At 40.4% G+C, this 15,770-nt stretch overlaps 2 protein-coding genes across 2 annotated transcripts in view; one reads left to right on the forward strand and one right to left on the reverse strand.

Annotated features, from left to right (window-relative positions):
* Positions 1–6,736, reverse strand: part of PMS2 (PMS1 homolog 2, mismatch repair system component) — a 531,246-nt gene extending 524,510 nt beyond the window's left edge. The window contains exon 1 of the mRNA XM_044089714.1: positions 6,516–6,736. Coding sequence (XP_043945649.1) covers positions 6,516–6,529 — 14 coding nt within the window. The 5' untranslated portion in view covers positions 6,530–6,736. The remainder of the gene's footprint in view (positions 1–6,515) is intronic.
* A 1,305-nt stretch (positions 6,737–8,041) lies between these two features.
* Positions 8,042–15,770, forward strand: part of AIMP2 (aminoacyl tRNA synthetase complex interacting multifunctional protein 2) — a 76,569-nt gene continuing 68,840 nt past the window's right edge. Inside the window, exon 1 of the mRNA XM_044089715.1 lies at positions 8,042–8,288. Coding sequence (XP_043945650.1) covers positions 8,178–8,288 — 111 coding nt within the window. The 5' untranslated portion in view covers positions 8,042–8,177. The remainder of the gene's footprint in view (positions 8,289–15,770) is intronic.

Genomic DNA, 15,770 nt, shown 5'->3' on the forward strand with positions numbered 1-15,770 from the left:
AGTATATGGCAAACAGAAGGGGCCCCAGGACAAAGCCCTGAGGCACACCACTCGTTACTGGTCTGGATTCGGACATAAATCCTGCTACTCTTACTTTATGTGATCTGTCTGAGAGCCAGTTTGCGATCCATCTTGTGACGGGTTTATGCCCAGGCTGGTGAGCTTATCAATAATACCTGAATGGGGAATGGTGTCAAACGCTTTAGCAAGGTCAAGGTAAGCCGTGTTTACCTCCTTTCCCTTATCTATAGCCTGAGTAACTGTCTCAAAGAAATCCACCAGGTTCAGGAGTCATGATCTGCCCCTGCCGAAGCCGAACTCTGTGGGGTCCAGCGACTGGAGATTCCCAATCTCTCCATTTATGAGTTCCATAATGATTTGCTCCATAGCCTTACAGATCAGACTGGTCAGGCTTATTGGTCGGTAGTCCCCAGGGTCAGTTGTAGCCCCACCCTTGTATAGCGGGACCACCACTGCCATGCACCATTCTATGGGCACATATCCTGTGGAGAGGCTGAGACTGAACAGGGTATTAAGATGCGGGGTTAATTCCTTTTGGAGCTCGCATATGACACAGCCTGGGACACCGTCTGGTCCCACGGAGGCAGTGTTTTTAGCTTTAGATAGAGCCTTGTTAACCATCAGTAATAATTGGACTTGCACAATCCCCTGGAATGGTAATAGGCCCTGTAAGTGGGGGGGGGGATTTGCACTGAACTTGTCAGCAAAGATGTTGGCAATGTCAGAAGGGTCAATGTATTTTGTTCCATTTTATACTAGCTCACGACGGACCTGAGTGTTGCCATTTAGGTTTTTGATGTAGCATAGAAGGCCTTATGGTTATCATTGGCAACTTTCTTTTCAAAATTAGCTTTAGTTGACTTGATGAGGGCCCTCAATTTCTTACTAATGCTGATCAGGGATGATTTTTCTACTTGAGATTTGGCCTTTTTTTGTATAAGTCTCCTCCTTTTATTGTAAAGTTTGCTTATGGCCGGGGTCCACCAGACTGGTTTCTTCTTGCTTGAGGAAGGAGTCTTGGTTGTATTTGGGATAGCATGGTCCATGCAATCCTGAAGATGCATATAGAGTGCCTTGGTGTAGGATTCCGCATCCTGGATATCATTATCCTTCTGCAAGGGAATAGTGAAGCTTTCCACTTTGGATGCAAGTAGTTTGAAGTTTGCTTTGGAAAGGTTTTTGACTATGGTTTCTTTGACTGGGGGAGGTGAAGGGGTGAGGATGTCCAGGGTTATCAGTTTGTGGTCGGATCTGACCAAGGAGGGAGTGATAACGGGTGTGGTACAATGGGCGCCCATATTTGTGATGATTAAATCCAATATGTTGTCCCCTCTAGTGGGGGAACATACTAGTTGTTCAAGGGCATTTGAATTTATAAATTCTGTGAATCGCCGAGCATAGGAGTTGGAACATTGGTAGTTCGCCCAGTCTATACCAGGGTAGTTGAAATCACCCAAGATTATGGTGTTGGGTAGGACCTTTATATTTTCCAATGTCTCAAGGAATGCAGAGTGAGCATCTTGGGACATGGAGGGCGATCTATAACCAGCTATGACTTGAAATGTGGTTTCGCCTGCTGATAGTTGCGCATGGATGATCTCTGGGGCATCATGCTGCGCTACTAACCTGGAGATATGGGTATCCTTGATGAATATGGATACACCTCCGCCCTTTGTACTGCAATCCGGTAACTGAGGCCAGAAGGTATGATACGAATTGTAACCTGGCAGTGCCGGGGTGCTCTCTTGAGCCTTGAACCAGGTTTCCGTCACTGCACAAACATAGATTTTCTCCATGCTGAGGAGAGCCTCGAGTGTGTGCATTTTGAGGTTGAGACTTCTGGTGTTGAGTAGTATTACCCTTAGTTTTTGGTTACCTGTGCTGGTTACGGTGGTTAGTTTGTCCTTTGAGCCTTGCCTAAAAAAGGCACTATGGGGACGGCAAAAGCCTTGGCCAGTATTCGAAAAACTAGGGGTGACAGGTGCAACCCATCTCTGGCAAAACAGCGAGGCTTGTCTATCATGTCATCCCAGGCAGACAGATACTGGATCCCCTTTAGAATGACACCAGAAGCTTAGCCAATTGTTGAAATTGATCATTTTTGTCTTTGTATTGTGGTATCATTCTAGGTGAAGGTAGTATGCTACTCAAGGTCAGGGTCATACCAGCTTGGGCTACATGATCAGAGAGCTCCTCAATGTCTCTTTTCATGTAGTCCAGGGAGGTACATCTTAGATCATTCACACCAACATGTACAATGACAGCGTCATACTTGTACTTGTTCTGGAGTGACCCAAGTGCCTGTGTTATGTGGCGGATCTGAGCACCCGACAGGCAGCTGACAGTAACCTTCTCCTTGTTCAGCCTGGTGAGTGGAACATCCGTATGCCTTACTATAGAGTCTCCTATTACTAGCATGTTAAGTATGGTGTTTTGCCTTAAGGGCTGTTGTGAGGCACACTGCTGAGGTGAATTATGTGTTTTCTGGCTTGTGTTTAGGGGTGCAAGTTGCTTGCTTGTCTACTTTGGAGGGCACGGTTTCTTTTTCAGATTGGTACCTAGTGCCTTCGAATATGTTTTTGTGTATTTATGCGTATGTTTTGCCGGTGCTTGTTTTGTAGATTCATGTGTGACAGTGGTGTGATGCAAGTGTTTCCCTTATCCTCTTGACTGTCTGCTACAGTCATGAGTTGAGAGCGCTTAGCCTCCAGTCTGGCAGAGTATTTGCATCTCTCACAAGTGTTTGTGTCTAGAGGCAAGAGGAGAGGGTTGTCTGTATACATGAGGCAGTTGTGACATTGCCTCAGGATGCCCAATTCCACCAGATGAACTGTAGAGTACACCTGAAGCTGACCTCTGGACATGCTTTGAAGAGTAAATTGAACTTCTCCTGTGGATGATCGAGGGTCTTATGCTGTATTATAATAGTGCTGTCTAGGAAATTTGGAGAATAATAGTGCTGTCTAGGAGATTAGGACAAGTGCTGATTTCTGTTTTGCAAGTGCTGCAATAAGAGCAGCTGATCTGAAGCACTTGGGTTGAGGCTTGCCTAGTTCTAAGGGAAAATTTACAGCACAGACTTTGTGGGGCCTGGAATAGTATACCCCAGCTAACAGATGCTGCTCTGTGCGCAAGACCGCACAAAAAGAGAGTTGCAGGGTTTTTCCTCTAGATAAGTGAGGAAAGTGAGTACAAGAGCTGTTTTTCCCTAAGCAAGTGAGAAAAGTAAGTGCAAAAACGGTTTTCCTCTAGGTAATGAGGAAGATAGAGTGCTATAGTAATTAGTAGCTTATTTAGTGCTTAAAGCTCTGAACAAGTGCTGAGCATGAACAAGCAAATTTAAATGCTAAAACTAAGAATCTGTATCTGCACTAGATGAGTTACAGGACAGAAACAAGTGCAAATACAGGCTTTCAAATCAGAAATTTGAGAGAGATGGAAGAGATTGTCCAAACGGCCAATAACTACAAATTCTGGGCCAGAACCAATACTTATGTGGTAGACAGGTTACCTAGTGCTTACCACTCCCACTGATAAGCTAGAAGGCTTCCCTCCAACACAGAAAGGCTTGGGGGACTCAGAAGCTTACATACAGTCCTGGATACAGCAAATCTGTAGCTGGAACACTAGTTACAGGAGAGGTAGGAAACAGGCTTACAGTTTTCCGAAAAAAAAAAAAGTAGCAAAAACAGTAGTAAAAAACAATTCACATGCAGTGCAAGCTAGCACACTTGAGTATGCAACAATATTAGACCAAACACAGTCTAAAATGCAATTAAATTAAAAAGGACTAAAAGCAAGTGCAGAAAAAGTTTTAGGTAGAATGTGGTAAAAAGATGGGACGGGGGAGTGTCCCAGATCAAATCTACAGTGGGGCGGGCAACTGCAAAAGCCACCAAATTTAAACTACAAACCAAAAATAGGGAGGGTGTGTGGGACAAAACAGTTTCAACAGAGATCTAAGCAAAAACTAACAGTACAAACTTTAAAAACAAAAAAATATTCTCAGCTCTGTATATTTGCCAATCAGTCTCTCAGAACAGTGGGACAACAGTTTCAACACAGATCTAAGCAACAATTAAACTGTATAACCAAAAATATATATACTCAGCTCTGTATAATTGCAGATAATATGTACATGTGATATATATATATATATATATATATATATATATATATATATATATATATATATATATATATATATATTACGCACATATACACACACACACATGCACATTTCTATCTCATATAGGCATTTTCTTCAAAAAAATGCTACTCTTGAGATCTTTAATGCTTCAGTGTCCAGTAACTTCCAAATCCTGTTGTGTTCTCTTCAGAACCGTGGGCGAGGTGATATTTCTATAGTTGTATGGGGTATGCCGCGGTGGTACGGCGGTACCATTGTTACCTCACAGCAAGAGGTTCTCCCGTTCGATTCTCGGCTTGGCTTGGGAGTGCCTTCTGTGTGGAGTCTTCATGTCCTCCCCGTGGTTGGGTAGCGTTTGAAAGACATGCATGTGTAAATGGGTATGCCTTCGTTGAAGGTTGGGCATCGAGCTGGCACCTTGGCATTTCATAAAAATCTACTGCCAATCATTAGCGGACCGGAGTTCCACTGTGGCGACCCCTTACCGGGAAAAAGCCGAAAGACAAACAACAAACAGTCTGCAATATGTAGTTCTAGTATATTGATTGACTCCTCCATTATTATTCTACAAAATTCATAGACACTCATTGTACTTGGATTGTGCAGAATATCACAAGTGTGTACCACCATCGATTATGCCACAGTGCGGCCATTCAAATTAAAGTGCCTAACAAAAAAAAAATCCCCAATAAAATGTGGAGCCTGAATCATGTAGAAATGCAGTTGCAGGCATATTCCAACACATACAATCAGTTTAGAAGTACCAAAGCAAGGAGATGAAGCAATGTCTTTCACAGGAGAACATGGTTGTGGAATACCTTTCATGTATCAATGCAAAATGCCCCTGCTGCAGAAAGCACTCACATACTGAGAACACAGTCCATACAAATACAAACATACTGAGAACACAGTACATACAAATACAAACACATACACTAGTGTACTATTCTCTGTAACCATCACACCTACAGATTCCTCCAAAGAAGGGGACCATACCCCACTTTCAGCTCATCCAAATAAATGTTGGGATGCATGCATGTACAATGACAGATATTTTTTCATGAATCAGGTTCTGCATATATGCATAAAAGTGTCACAATAACTCCACCATGAATATCTACAACTTGCTATAGGCAACATCTCACTACTTGCATGCACAATTTAACAACTATAGCAATATGCAGAAATGTAAGTTATATCTGAGCAATTGAATGATGTAGTAAAACAAATTAATGCATACATGGATATATATTAAAATACAGTGCAAATGGCAGACTAACTGTGAACATCTGTAGGCTGCATTTAGTTATTATTACTGCCCTGTCTCAGTTATTTTATAAATGACACACTTATACAATGAAAGAACTTGTTCTTGCCTATGACTATTTACAACTGACACCCCCTAATCTTGGTGCTGTAATATTAAATGCTTATCCTGCACAGTACAGTTTGCATGACTTTGTCATAACTGATAAACTGAAAAAAAAACATTCTGAATGCCCTTTCAAGTTGTGTTTTGGTAAAGCTGGTGCTGGTTGTGACGTTCTAAGCAGAAGAGTGCTTGCAGTTCAATCATTGCAAAATTCTCCAATGTCTGCTGAACATTTTGCATTTATGCGTTTTTAAATAAGGGTATTATATGCAGGGCAACACATTTAAGTCAGAATTCCAGGTAGCATAGCTCTCAACCAATCAGGGGCAAATTTCAAAAGAATCAGGGACAAATCCAGAAAGAAAATCAGGTACAATCAGGGGCACCTAAAATCAAACTTGAGACATGGACAGAATCAGAGCATATGAATTAATACACATTTTCTGACGTAAAAGAAATCTAGAACTCTTAATTATTGTCATTATTCATTAAGTGTCATTCACCATCTTTCCTTCAAAAGTCACTTAGTTTTTAGCTCCGTCCCTCCTAAAAATGAGTCAAAATCAGTGACAGTTGAGAGAGGCATGCGTAAGAAACATACTGGAAAGTCACTTCTAAAATGGGGGTTGTTATATTAGATCTCCTCCAGTACCGTGGAAATTAACAACACAAAAGTATGTAAGTGGTGTCAGCTGTCACCGTTAGTCTGGAAGCAACCTATGGTGTCAGCTGTCACCGTTAAGTTGTAACTGATTCGCTTATATGTTGGGGAAGATAACAAGAAAAGCCAAACTAGCAAAAAGAAAATCAGAATAAGAAACGTGTACTATAAATATAACATCATCAATGTATAACACCAGTGTTTTGTGTATTTGTTTTTTCAACTAAACTTTTAATCTCTCTTATACCGGACGTGAATCAATTCATTCATTTTGCAAAATTACTAACGGTGCAAAATAAACAGAAACTCACCACTCGTTATCCATAGTCAATTATGTGTGTACCAACAGCAAGAACTCATTACTACCAGACTTCATACGGCAGGGGAGAATTATGTTATTTAAGTAAAATACAAAGCTACATGCACTGAAATGCCAAGATAAAGTGTTTCCCCGCCAGTATTACCCATTCCGTCATTCTTTCCGAACTTTGATGTGTGTGGTGGTTTATGGGAACTGTGGTTCCCAGTTACCTAGTGACGACAAACGCTGACTTCTTTGCGTCCACGTGTCTACTGCCTAGACATTTAAATGTGCTGCGTCATTACCATTTCAGGTGTTTTGGGGCAGCCTAAAAGTTATAGATATTTTGAGATTTCATGACAAAATATTTCTTAAGATTCCACTAATATTTGCATAAAATATTTAGTTTGTATCTGAAACATATTTATAAATAAATCAACTATGGTTACAACTGGTCCCTTGATATATAGATCAGTCCCTTCGTAGGCACGTGGGTGGGGTATGACAAATGGTAAATGTCCTGGGAAGAACTTTAAACAAAAAAGTACTGCTTTGTCTACCAGTTGCATACACAATAGTGAAGCACCTTAAGATCCAGCCATCCATTCACAACCCGTTTTTTTTTTTTTTAATTTTGCACGAGGACGAAATGTCACTTAAACACTGACAGTAATCTAGAACCAAGGGTTGCACCGCTGGATGGTTACCCCTGCCACGGCTATTCTTCCACACAAGATGATATGAAAGAAAAAAAAATCTATAAAATGGAACTTTTGGTTTGGTGATAAAGTTAAGTCATTTGTCCGTGTGTGTGTGTATAAGTGTCTAGCAAAACTCCACGCTTTAATAAAATATCCACATCTGGGCATCTGATAGAGTTGGAAACCTTATATGAAACGCCAATAGTGAGCTTTCATTTATGGGGAAAAAAAAACAATAAGTCCGGTCATTTGCCGTAGTTCATGGTATAGCTTGACTTGTAAAAATCTCATGATTTCATTAAAATGTCGGGTATTTGAAAACTACAATATAAATATTTCAATATCATATTGTAACTATACGCTGTGCACTTGGGAATGAAAAATATAAGCAGTCAAATAAGTGATAAGCTCCAAGACTACATAAGAACTTCGCGAATGCAGTGCTTGGCACTCAGAGTATCTAGGAAGTACAGCTCTCTCCCTTCCATCTCCAAAATGAGGAACACTAGCCCTCATAATGTGGAACAAATGGGCAAAATGTAGAACACATACTAATGGCTTACTAACATTCAACTAGGAGGGTCATAGGATGGTTAAATATGCTTGTTTTACTTATAAAGAAGATATTTTAATGAATTAATACGTTTCTATTTGCAATGGATTTCACTTAAAAAAATCCTAACACTGAATTTGTGACAGAGTCTTTCAATATGGAACGTGAACTTTTTAAGACCCCCAAATGAGGCACGTCCCTCGAAATGAGGTACACTTGAGAGGCGCGCTAGGAAGAAACATCGGTCCGTGGTTAAAATACCAGCCGCACCACTTCCTGGTGTTTCATTTTATGCGTCTCGGGTGAAGCGGTGCCGGGGGAGTCTGAGAGGGTGGCTGAGCAGACACGTAGTATCTTTACTTTTATCTATTAAAGCAGACAGTTGTCTGTTTGTAGAAGTAACTCGTGTTTCTTAGCCATGCCAATGTATTCAATGAAACCGATCTCTGTAGGAAGAGACGTCCAGGTGGAGCTGCCCACGTGTATGTACAAGCTCCCAAACGTTCATGCAAACAGTGAGGCTGTACCGGTGAGTATGTGTCAGAGCGGAAGACTACCGAGTGAGGCCTTAGCTGTCAGTCATATGAAAGTTCAGTTAATTTATTGAAAAATGAAAGTAAACTAGTCAATTGCAATATGTGATTGTTGTCTGCTCATTGCTTCTCTCGTTAAGTGCCGTTATTTACCCAGAAAGTGATATCGGTGAATATTCAGGCTGGGGTGTTTGCTGGGCATACCTCTGAACTGTCCCTGATTCTAACGCATTTTTGTTCTGTCCCTTTTCCTCATAAACGGTTTAATTTTTTTCTGGTAATTCATTGAGAACTAGGTCAGTGCCAGGCATTCGAGTTTCATGCTGCTTATTGTTTAGAAAATGTACGTTGATGCAAAACGTGCTGTTAACTTTCTACGTGAATTAAAATATTTAAAAAATCCCTGATTGCGGATCTTTATCCCTGAATCAGGGGATCTTTATCTCTGAATCGGGGGGCAAAGAAGTTGAGCTGCCTTTCTGGACACACTTTCTGTGGTCATGTGTTGTGATTTGTTTTAATTTAAAAGTTGGAAGAATACTAAATATTTTAGACTAAGAGAAGGAGTGATAGTTAAGTTTGTGCTGGTAGGTCGGTCGATTGTTGACTGAGCAGCCCCATCCCAAGCGCAGTGGCAAGCACCGCCTTTAGACTTTTGACAGATGTCAGATACGCCCACTTGGTGCTGTACACTCATCAGTGTACAAGTATTGACAGTATGAAGTTTACACACGTTTACTCAGGTACTTGCTCAGTGTTGGAAAATGCGGAGAACAAAAGACATTAATTCCTTATTGCAGAAGAATGAAAACATACATTAACGCATCTGAACGACTTCATTCTTCATTTCTTCTTGCAGCCGAATGAAAACACACATTAAGGCATCTGATCTGCAGTCCATATAAGGCAAGATGATCGTCTTGCATGACCTTTTACTTAACTAGTAGCTCCTTATTTATTGCTTTGCGTTTCTTATGTATTCCCAAATTCTGTTTTTGTTATTGACTGCAGTGTCCCTTTTCAGAGATGCTTCTACTTTACTTCTAGCCCTGTCTTCTGGCTACCTTATGCCAATTTTTTTTCAATATTTAGTCATTTTGCCAACTTCATTTCCTTATTTTGCTGCACTACACAAAAGTGCTGTGATACATGAAAATCATGTGTGCATTTATTTGCTGCTCGAGTTATTCCCACTATGTCTGTGGACGGGTTTCAGGGAAGACAAAAGGTGGTATTTGTGACGATGCAAGGTATTGCCAGTTATGTGTAACATATGCCAGCATAGCTAGCTGGAGTTTTTAAAGAATTATATATCATTTGAATATATAACTGATTTGTACAGATGCTTGTGTTGAAAAATGTATTTGTAAAGATGCATGTGTTAAAAATGTACCAACAGTGGGTCTTGCTAGACAGAAAAATGCACCTGTATGTAATTGTCAGACTGTATTGTAACTGTTGAAATTAATATTTTAACAGAGGTTAGATCTATAACGCATCTTAGCAAAGGTCTGTCTGCGTGTATGGTAATACATGTGTGTGGGGGGTAGTATGAGAACCAGAAGTCAGATGATCGGATGTATGTCATGTCATTCTGTAATGCAGCACAACGATGATGTTTTATTACTAGATGAGACTGAAGTTTCAGGGCAGTCTCTGTTTTTGAAACCCGACAAAGAAAGAAGACCACTCACCCAAGACATCTTGCCTTGCTTTATAACCAGGAAATAGTAATTCTTTAGATCAGTCAGGAAAGTATAGTGAGATAAGTTAAGTACTGTTTTTCTGTATTTGTGTGACTCTGTTCGTCTGTGTTATTTTGATATTTCCTGTGATTGAAACTTTGCTGTTTGTTGTAATTAGATATTTACTATTTTATCTGCTTTTATTATTAAATATATTTAAACTTTTCATTGTGGCTGGTCTTTTAGAGAATGTTTTAATCTTTGAGATGGTAAAATTTATTTGGTGACACTGTGGCGACTCCTGAAAGTTTTGCTGTTTGGTCAACATTACCATTTGTAGTACTATTAATTTCATTTAGTATAATTGGGTACCCTGGTAAGAGCCTTTGGGTAGCTGGCTTTGGAGTGTCTGGTCTCCAAAAAGGTGAGCAATAGTGAGAGGTGCAAAACAGAATGGTTCAAGTAGCAAAAAAACAAGCAAAAGTCCACAACGTCAAGTCACTTTAGTAGAAACAAAGCTTTCAGATAAAATATCCTCCTTCAGTGTCTTACAAAAGAATACTAAAACCAACATTTTTAAATACAAAAAATCCATCACATGACACAGTCAACCTATCAAAGAACAATCAGTTAGAACCATGATTAAGTTTTAAAAACACAGATATCTAAAAAAAATTAGTTAAAAATATAACAAACATACTTATGCATTATAATCTCCTTTTAAGCTCATTTTATTTACTGCTGCTTAGCCTTCAAAATCAGCTTCAGTGGGATTTGTTTATTCAAGCCTGGATACCTGTCTGCCTGTAAGCGGACGATCCATTCATACTCCTTTTTATCCACTGTATTCACTAAGTCACCACTTCTCATATTTGGATATATTATATTTATAACTCTAAAACAAAACCTGGTCATTTTCTTGAACATGCTGGGCCAAAGATTTAGTAAGAACTCTCCTACGTTGTTGGTCATTCGACTTTTCACGGTAAGGGGTCGCCACAGCGGAACTCCGGTCCGCTAATGATTGGCAGTAGATTTTTACAAAACTCCGAGGTGCCAGCTCGACGCCCAACCTTCAACGAAGGCACACCCATTTACGCACGCATGTCTTTCGAACGCTACCCAACCACCGGGAAGACATGCAGACTCCACACAGAAGGCACTCCCAAGCCGAGAATTGAACGTTAGAACCTCTTGCTGTGAGGTAACAACGCTACCACCGCAGCTTCAGAAGAACTCTCCTACATATGTCTGACTTATGTTCTATGATTGTGTCAAGTAACCTTCTCATGGATTTTCCAACATAAAAGCCTGCACATTTTTGACAAGTAGTCATATATATAATTGAAGAAGTATTACAGGTAGCAGTGCAATGAAAAACATATTTCTTACCACTGATAGGATGTAAAAACACAATAGATCAGTTAATACTAGAGCAACATGAGCAATTATGGCATGGAAAAGTTCCCTTTTAGTTATAAACAAAAGCATGCCTATTGTTAAGGGTAAAATCCTTATAGCATAGATGCGTCTTTAAGTTATCACAATTTCGATATGTAAACAGGGGCTTATTTGGAAGCCATTTCTCATGGCCAGGTATAGCTTTTAAAATGCCCCAATTATTTCTAATAATTCATTCAGTTGGTTCACTAACCCTACTATAAGTCATCAGATACCTCAAAGGTTGAATAGAATCCAAACAATGATTAGTAGGGAAAGCAACCTCATGGCTAGAAAAATATGGTCTGGCCTCTGAGTCTCTCATTTGCATAGTCTCATTTCATACTACTTCTAACTCATTTGCATTATAGCCCCTTGCCAAAATATCATTTGTCATTTCCTGCATCTATAACTCACAAACATCCAGTTTAGTGTTCAACCTACTCGCTCGCAGGTATTGACTTTTGACAATACCTTTAAAAGTCCTTCTTGCATGCATACTCTGCTTATGTAAATATTTATTCACATGTACATCCTTCTTATATATACAGGTTTCTAACCCCGAAGTTGTCAGCTGTAGACCAACATCCAAGAAATTCAATTTGGTATCAGAAAAATTCATTTCAAATGTTAAAAATTCAGCCGTATTATTCAAGTAGATAAAGAAGTTATTCAATTCTTCAGCATTGCCATGCCAAACCAAAAAGTATTGTCCACAAAGCGCTCGTAGAATAAAGTATTAGAGGCATACACATTAGTTTCCCCATGTACATTAGTTTGTTCTCATTTACTTAACGTCAACTTGGCATATGTATTAGCTATTGCAGTACCCATAGCCATTCCTGGTATTTGATGGTATATCGTTTAAGATGTTGTTCTCCGACACCAGCTCCAAAAGCTCACAAAGAGTTTTGATTCGTCTGGCAGGGTAGTCACCATAAAAAAAAAAAAATTTCAACGTGACATCATATGAAATGATTGTTTGGTTTTGCTTACATCACTCTACTTAAACCAAGTTGTTTGTATCCCATGTAACTCTGAGGAAGTCATATTTTAATGGTGAAAGCGCTTAGTTTATGGAACTTGCTGTTTTCTGCTTGTATCATTAAAGTGGAGTTTCTCTGCCTGTTTTGGGTTGGTTTGTTTTTTAGTTTTTGGTTACCAGTGTTTTGCTTTGTTTGGAGCTTGTTTTGTATGTTCAAGAAAATGATGATACACATCAGTTTTGTTTTAGAGTTATACGTATAATATATCCAAGTATGAGACATGGTGACTTAGTGAATAGAGTGGATACAAAGGAGTATGAATAGATTGTCCGCTTGCATGCGGACAGGTATCCAGGCTTGAATAAACAAATCACACTGAAGCCGATTTTGAAGGCTAGGCAGCAACAAATAAAATGAGCTGAAAAGGAGGTTATAATGCATAAGTATGTTTGTTTTATTTTTAACTATGTTTTTTAGATATCTGTGTTTTTAAAACTTAATTATGGTTCTAATTGATTGTTCTTTGATAGGTTGACTGTATCATGTGATGGATTTTTTTGTATTTAAACAATGCTGGTTTTAGTATTCTTTTGTAAGACACCGAAGAAGGCTATTTTATCCGAAAGCTTTGTTTCTATTAAAGTGACTTGACGTTGTGAAGTTTTGCTTTTTTTTTGCTGTTTGGAATGTCTGATGGCAGCAACTACCTTATAGTCTAGGCAAAGGGTGGCAGACCAAGTAAATCTGTGCCAGCCTTTCCCGGTGTGTGTGTGTGTGTGTGTGTGTGTGTGTGTGTGTGTGTGTGTGTGTGTGTGTGTAAATCAAACCTCAGAGTGTGTGTGTCAGCTACTTGGAACAGGGACACAGCGCAGTGGTTTCACAGAGAGGGTGTTGGAGGACTTGGCTTGGACACTCGGCTGAAGACTCGACTCTACAGCTGTGCCAGTGGGGAGTCTTACTGGGGGCCTGGACAGAGAGTGAGGGAAACCCAGACCCGAACTGAGTGTGCTCCCTGTGTGCTCTTAAGGGGAAATGTGCTTGATGCAGAGAGCTGCATCAGGAAATGCTGTGTGTATCTGTCTTTGTTCCAAATGAATGTCCCTCTCCATTGTCCGTGGTGAGGATTCAGGCTCCTTGATTACTGGCCCAGAGGAGGGGATGTCACAATGTTTTCATGGAAAAATAGAAATTTATTCCTCACAGAAGCTCCTAGCTCACACCACAGGACTGCATTACTGTTTAGAGGAAAACAAAATGCTCATCTGATGGTCTTTAGGCAGCAAAAGGTATAAGTCGAGATCCTTTTTGGCATGGAAACGTTAATTAAAATATGTCTGTATTCTCCAATGTGGTATCAAATAATGCATCAGAGTAGATGGACCATAGTGTAACATGGTTTTATTAAACAGAAAATACATGTATTGATGTAGATTCTTTGACACACAGGCAAAATAACAAGTTTTACAGCTGCTCATACCAGTTATGCCACAGTCTCAAGGTGATTTGACATAGCTTCTTTCTGTCTGGATTCTTAGAAAAATTCTACCTGCCTCCACTTTTTTCCAGTTTGTCTCCTCTTTGCTGTAGCTAGCATACTAGGTCTAACTGTTGTTTCAGGCACAAAATCCCCAGTTTTGAAAAGTCACTTTCTGTGACTATCAGGGCCATAAGCCTCCATTTTCTATGCCACACTGATAGGACAATACTTTCTGTGGTGACCTTTCCATCTAATACTAGAAAGTGTACCTGTCTGCCTTGAAGGGAAATGCAACATTTACATAATATTTGCAAAGAATTTTACATACAACAATATTGTATACAAGATTTCCACAAAACACTTTATGTACAGTAACATTATTTGCATTATTAGGATACATTGTAGGTTCTTAGGTGTGTACTAGCCAATGGCCCCAAAGCCTCTACAAGCCTAGCCCATAGAAGTGCCCTGGCATTGTGCCACCTGATGTTAGTTCCCAGTGCTTCTATCAAGTAGAGCCACTGGCGTGAACTTTCTATTTCCCATCCACTCTTGAAGAGGACTAGTGAGGTGCTCTGCTTGACATGTATGGGAAGTCTCTTCCAGAGCATGGGGAGTCTGTGGGTTCTGAACTTGTCCCTCCAGCAAGTTTTGTTGATTGTGGTAATGAGGTTGAGGTCTCTGGAGCTTGTGGTGTGGAGGGATTGAGATTTCTAACAGAGCTGGGTCAGACATGGCTTTGCAAGTCAAGCAGAGATTGCCTTTTAGTAGATGATATGAGACCGAGAATTGCTGGAGTTTTTTGAGTCTGTCCATGTATGACGTGTTTAAGGCCTAGGATCCTCTTCGTGAGGTACTTTTGTAGCCTTTCCAGCTGTTGCGTGTGTCTAGTGGGGTACATGCCAAATGGGGCATTATACTCGATAACTGGCCTAATGAGGGAAGAGTAGAGAGAGATGATTATCTTTCTTCCTGAATGCAAAACCCTTAGTATTGAGATGTGCCACATAGAAGGACTTTCTGACCACAGTGGCAATGTGGTGGTCAAAGGAGAGGTTGCTGTCAACCTGTGTCCCCGGATCTCTCATAACTCCTTCAGTGGGCTCTCATCAGTGTGGTAATTAGTGGAAACTGAGTTTTTCCCAAAGGAGATGATGACACATTTTTTTGGCATTAAGCTTAAGGCCATGGTTTCGACACCAGTCATTGGTTTCATTGAGGCCTTTACGTGGGATGTCTACATCACTTGGGGAGTTAATAATGGCTCCCAGCTTGCAGTCGTCTGCGAACTAGGTCAGCCAGAGTCCCTCCGTGTTGGCCTGGACTTTTGAGAAATAGATGCCAAACAGGAGAGGACCCAAGACCGATCACTGTGGGGCTCCACTCGTGACTGGTCGGCAGTCTGACTTGGAGTCCTCTACTTTCACACTGTGGGTTCTATCTGTGAGCCAATTTGCAACCCACCTAGCGATATAGGGGTTGATGCCTAGTTTGATGAGTTTATCAATAATTCGAGTGGGGAATGGTATGAAAGGCCTTGGCCAGATCGAGGTAGGCAGTATGAACTGCCTTGCCCTCATCCACAAGCTCTGGTGACTGACTCAAAGAAGTCAACCAGGTTGAGCAGTCATGGTCTACCTTTTACAAAACCAAATTGCATGGTATCTAGAGCTTGGAGATTCCCTTTATCCTTATTAATTAGGTCCATGATGCTGTGCTCCATAGTCTTGCATATCAGACTCGTCAGGCTAATGGGGCGATAATTTCCAGGGTCTGTAGTCACTCCCCCTTCATGGAGAGGGATGAGTGTAGCACTGCTCCATTCGGTAGGGACAAAGGCTGAGGTGAGGCTGTGATTGAACAGGGCACACAAATGTGGTGCCAGTTCCC

This window comes from Protopterus annectens, chromosome 12.part0 (assembly GCF_019279795.1).
Source record: "Protopterus annectens isolate FY-2018-M chromosome 12.part0, PAN1.0, whole genome shotgun sequence".
NCBI classification, from domain to species: Eukaryota; Metazoa; Chordata; order Ceratodontiformes; family Protopteridae; genus Protopterus; species Protopterus annectens.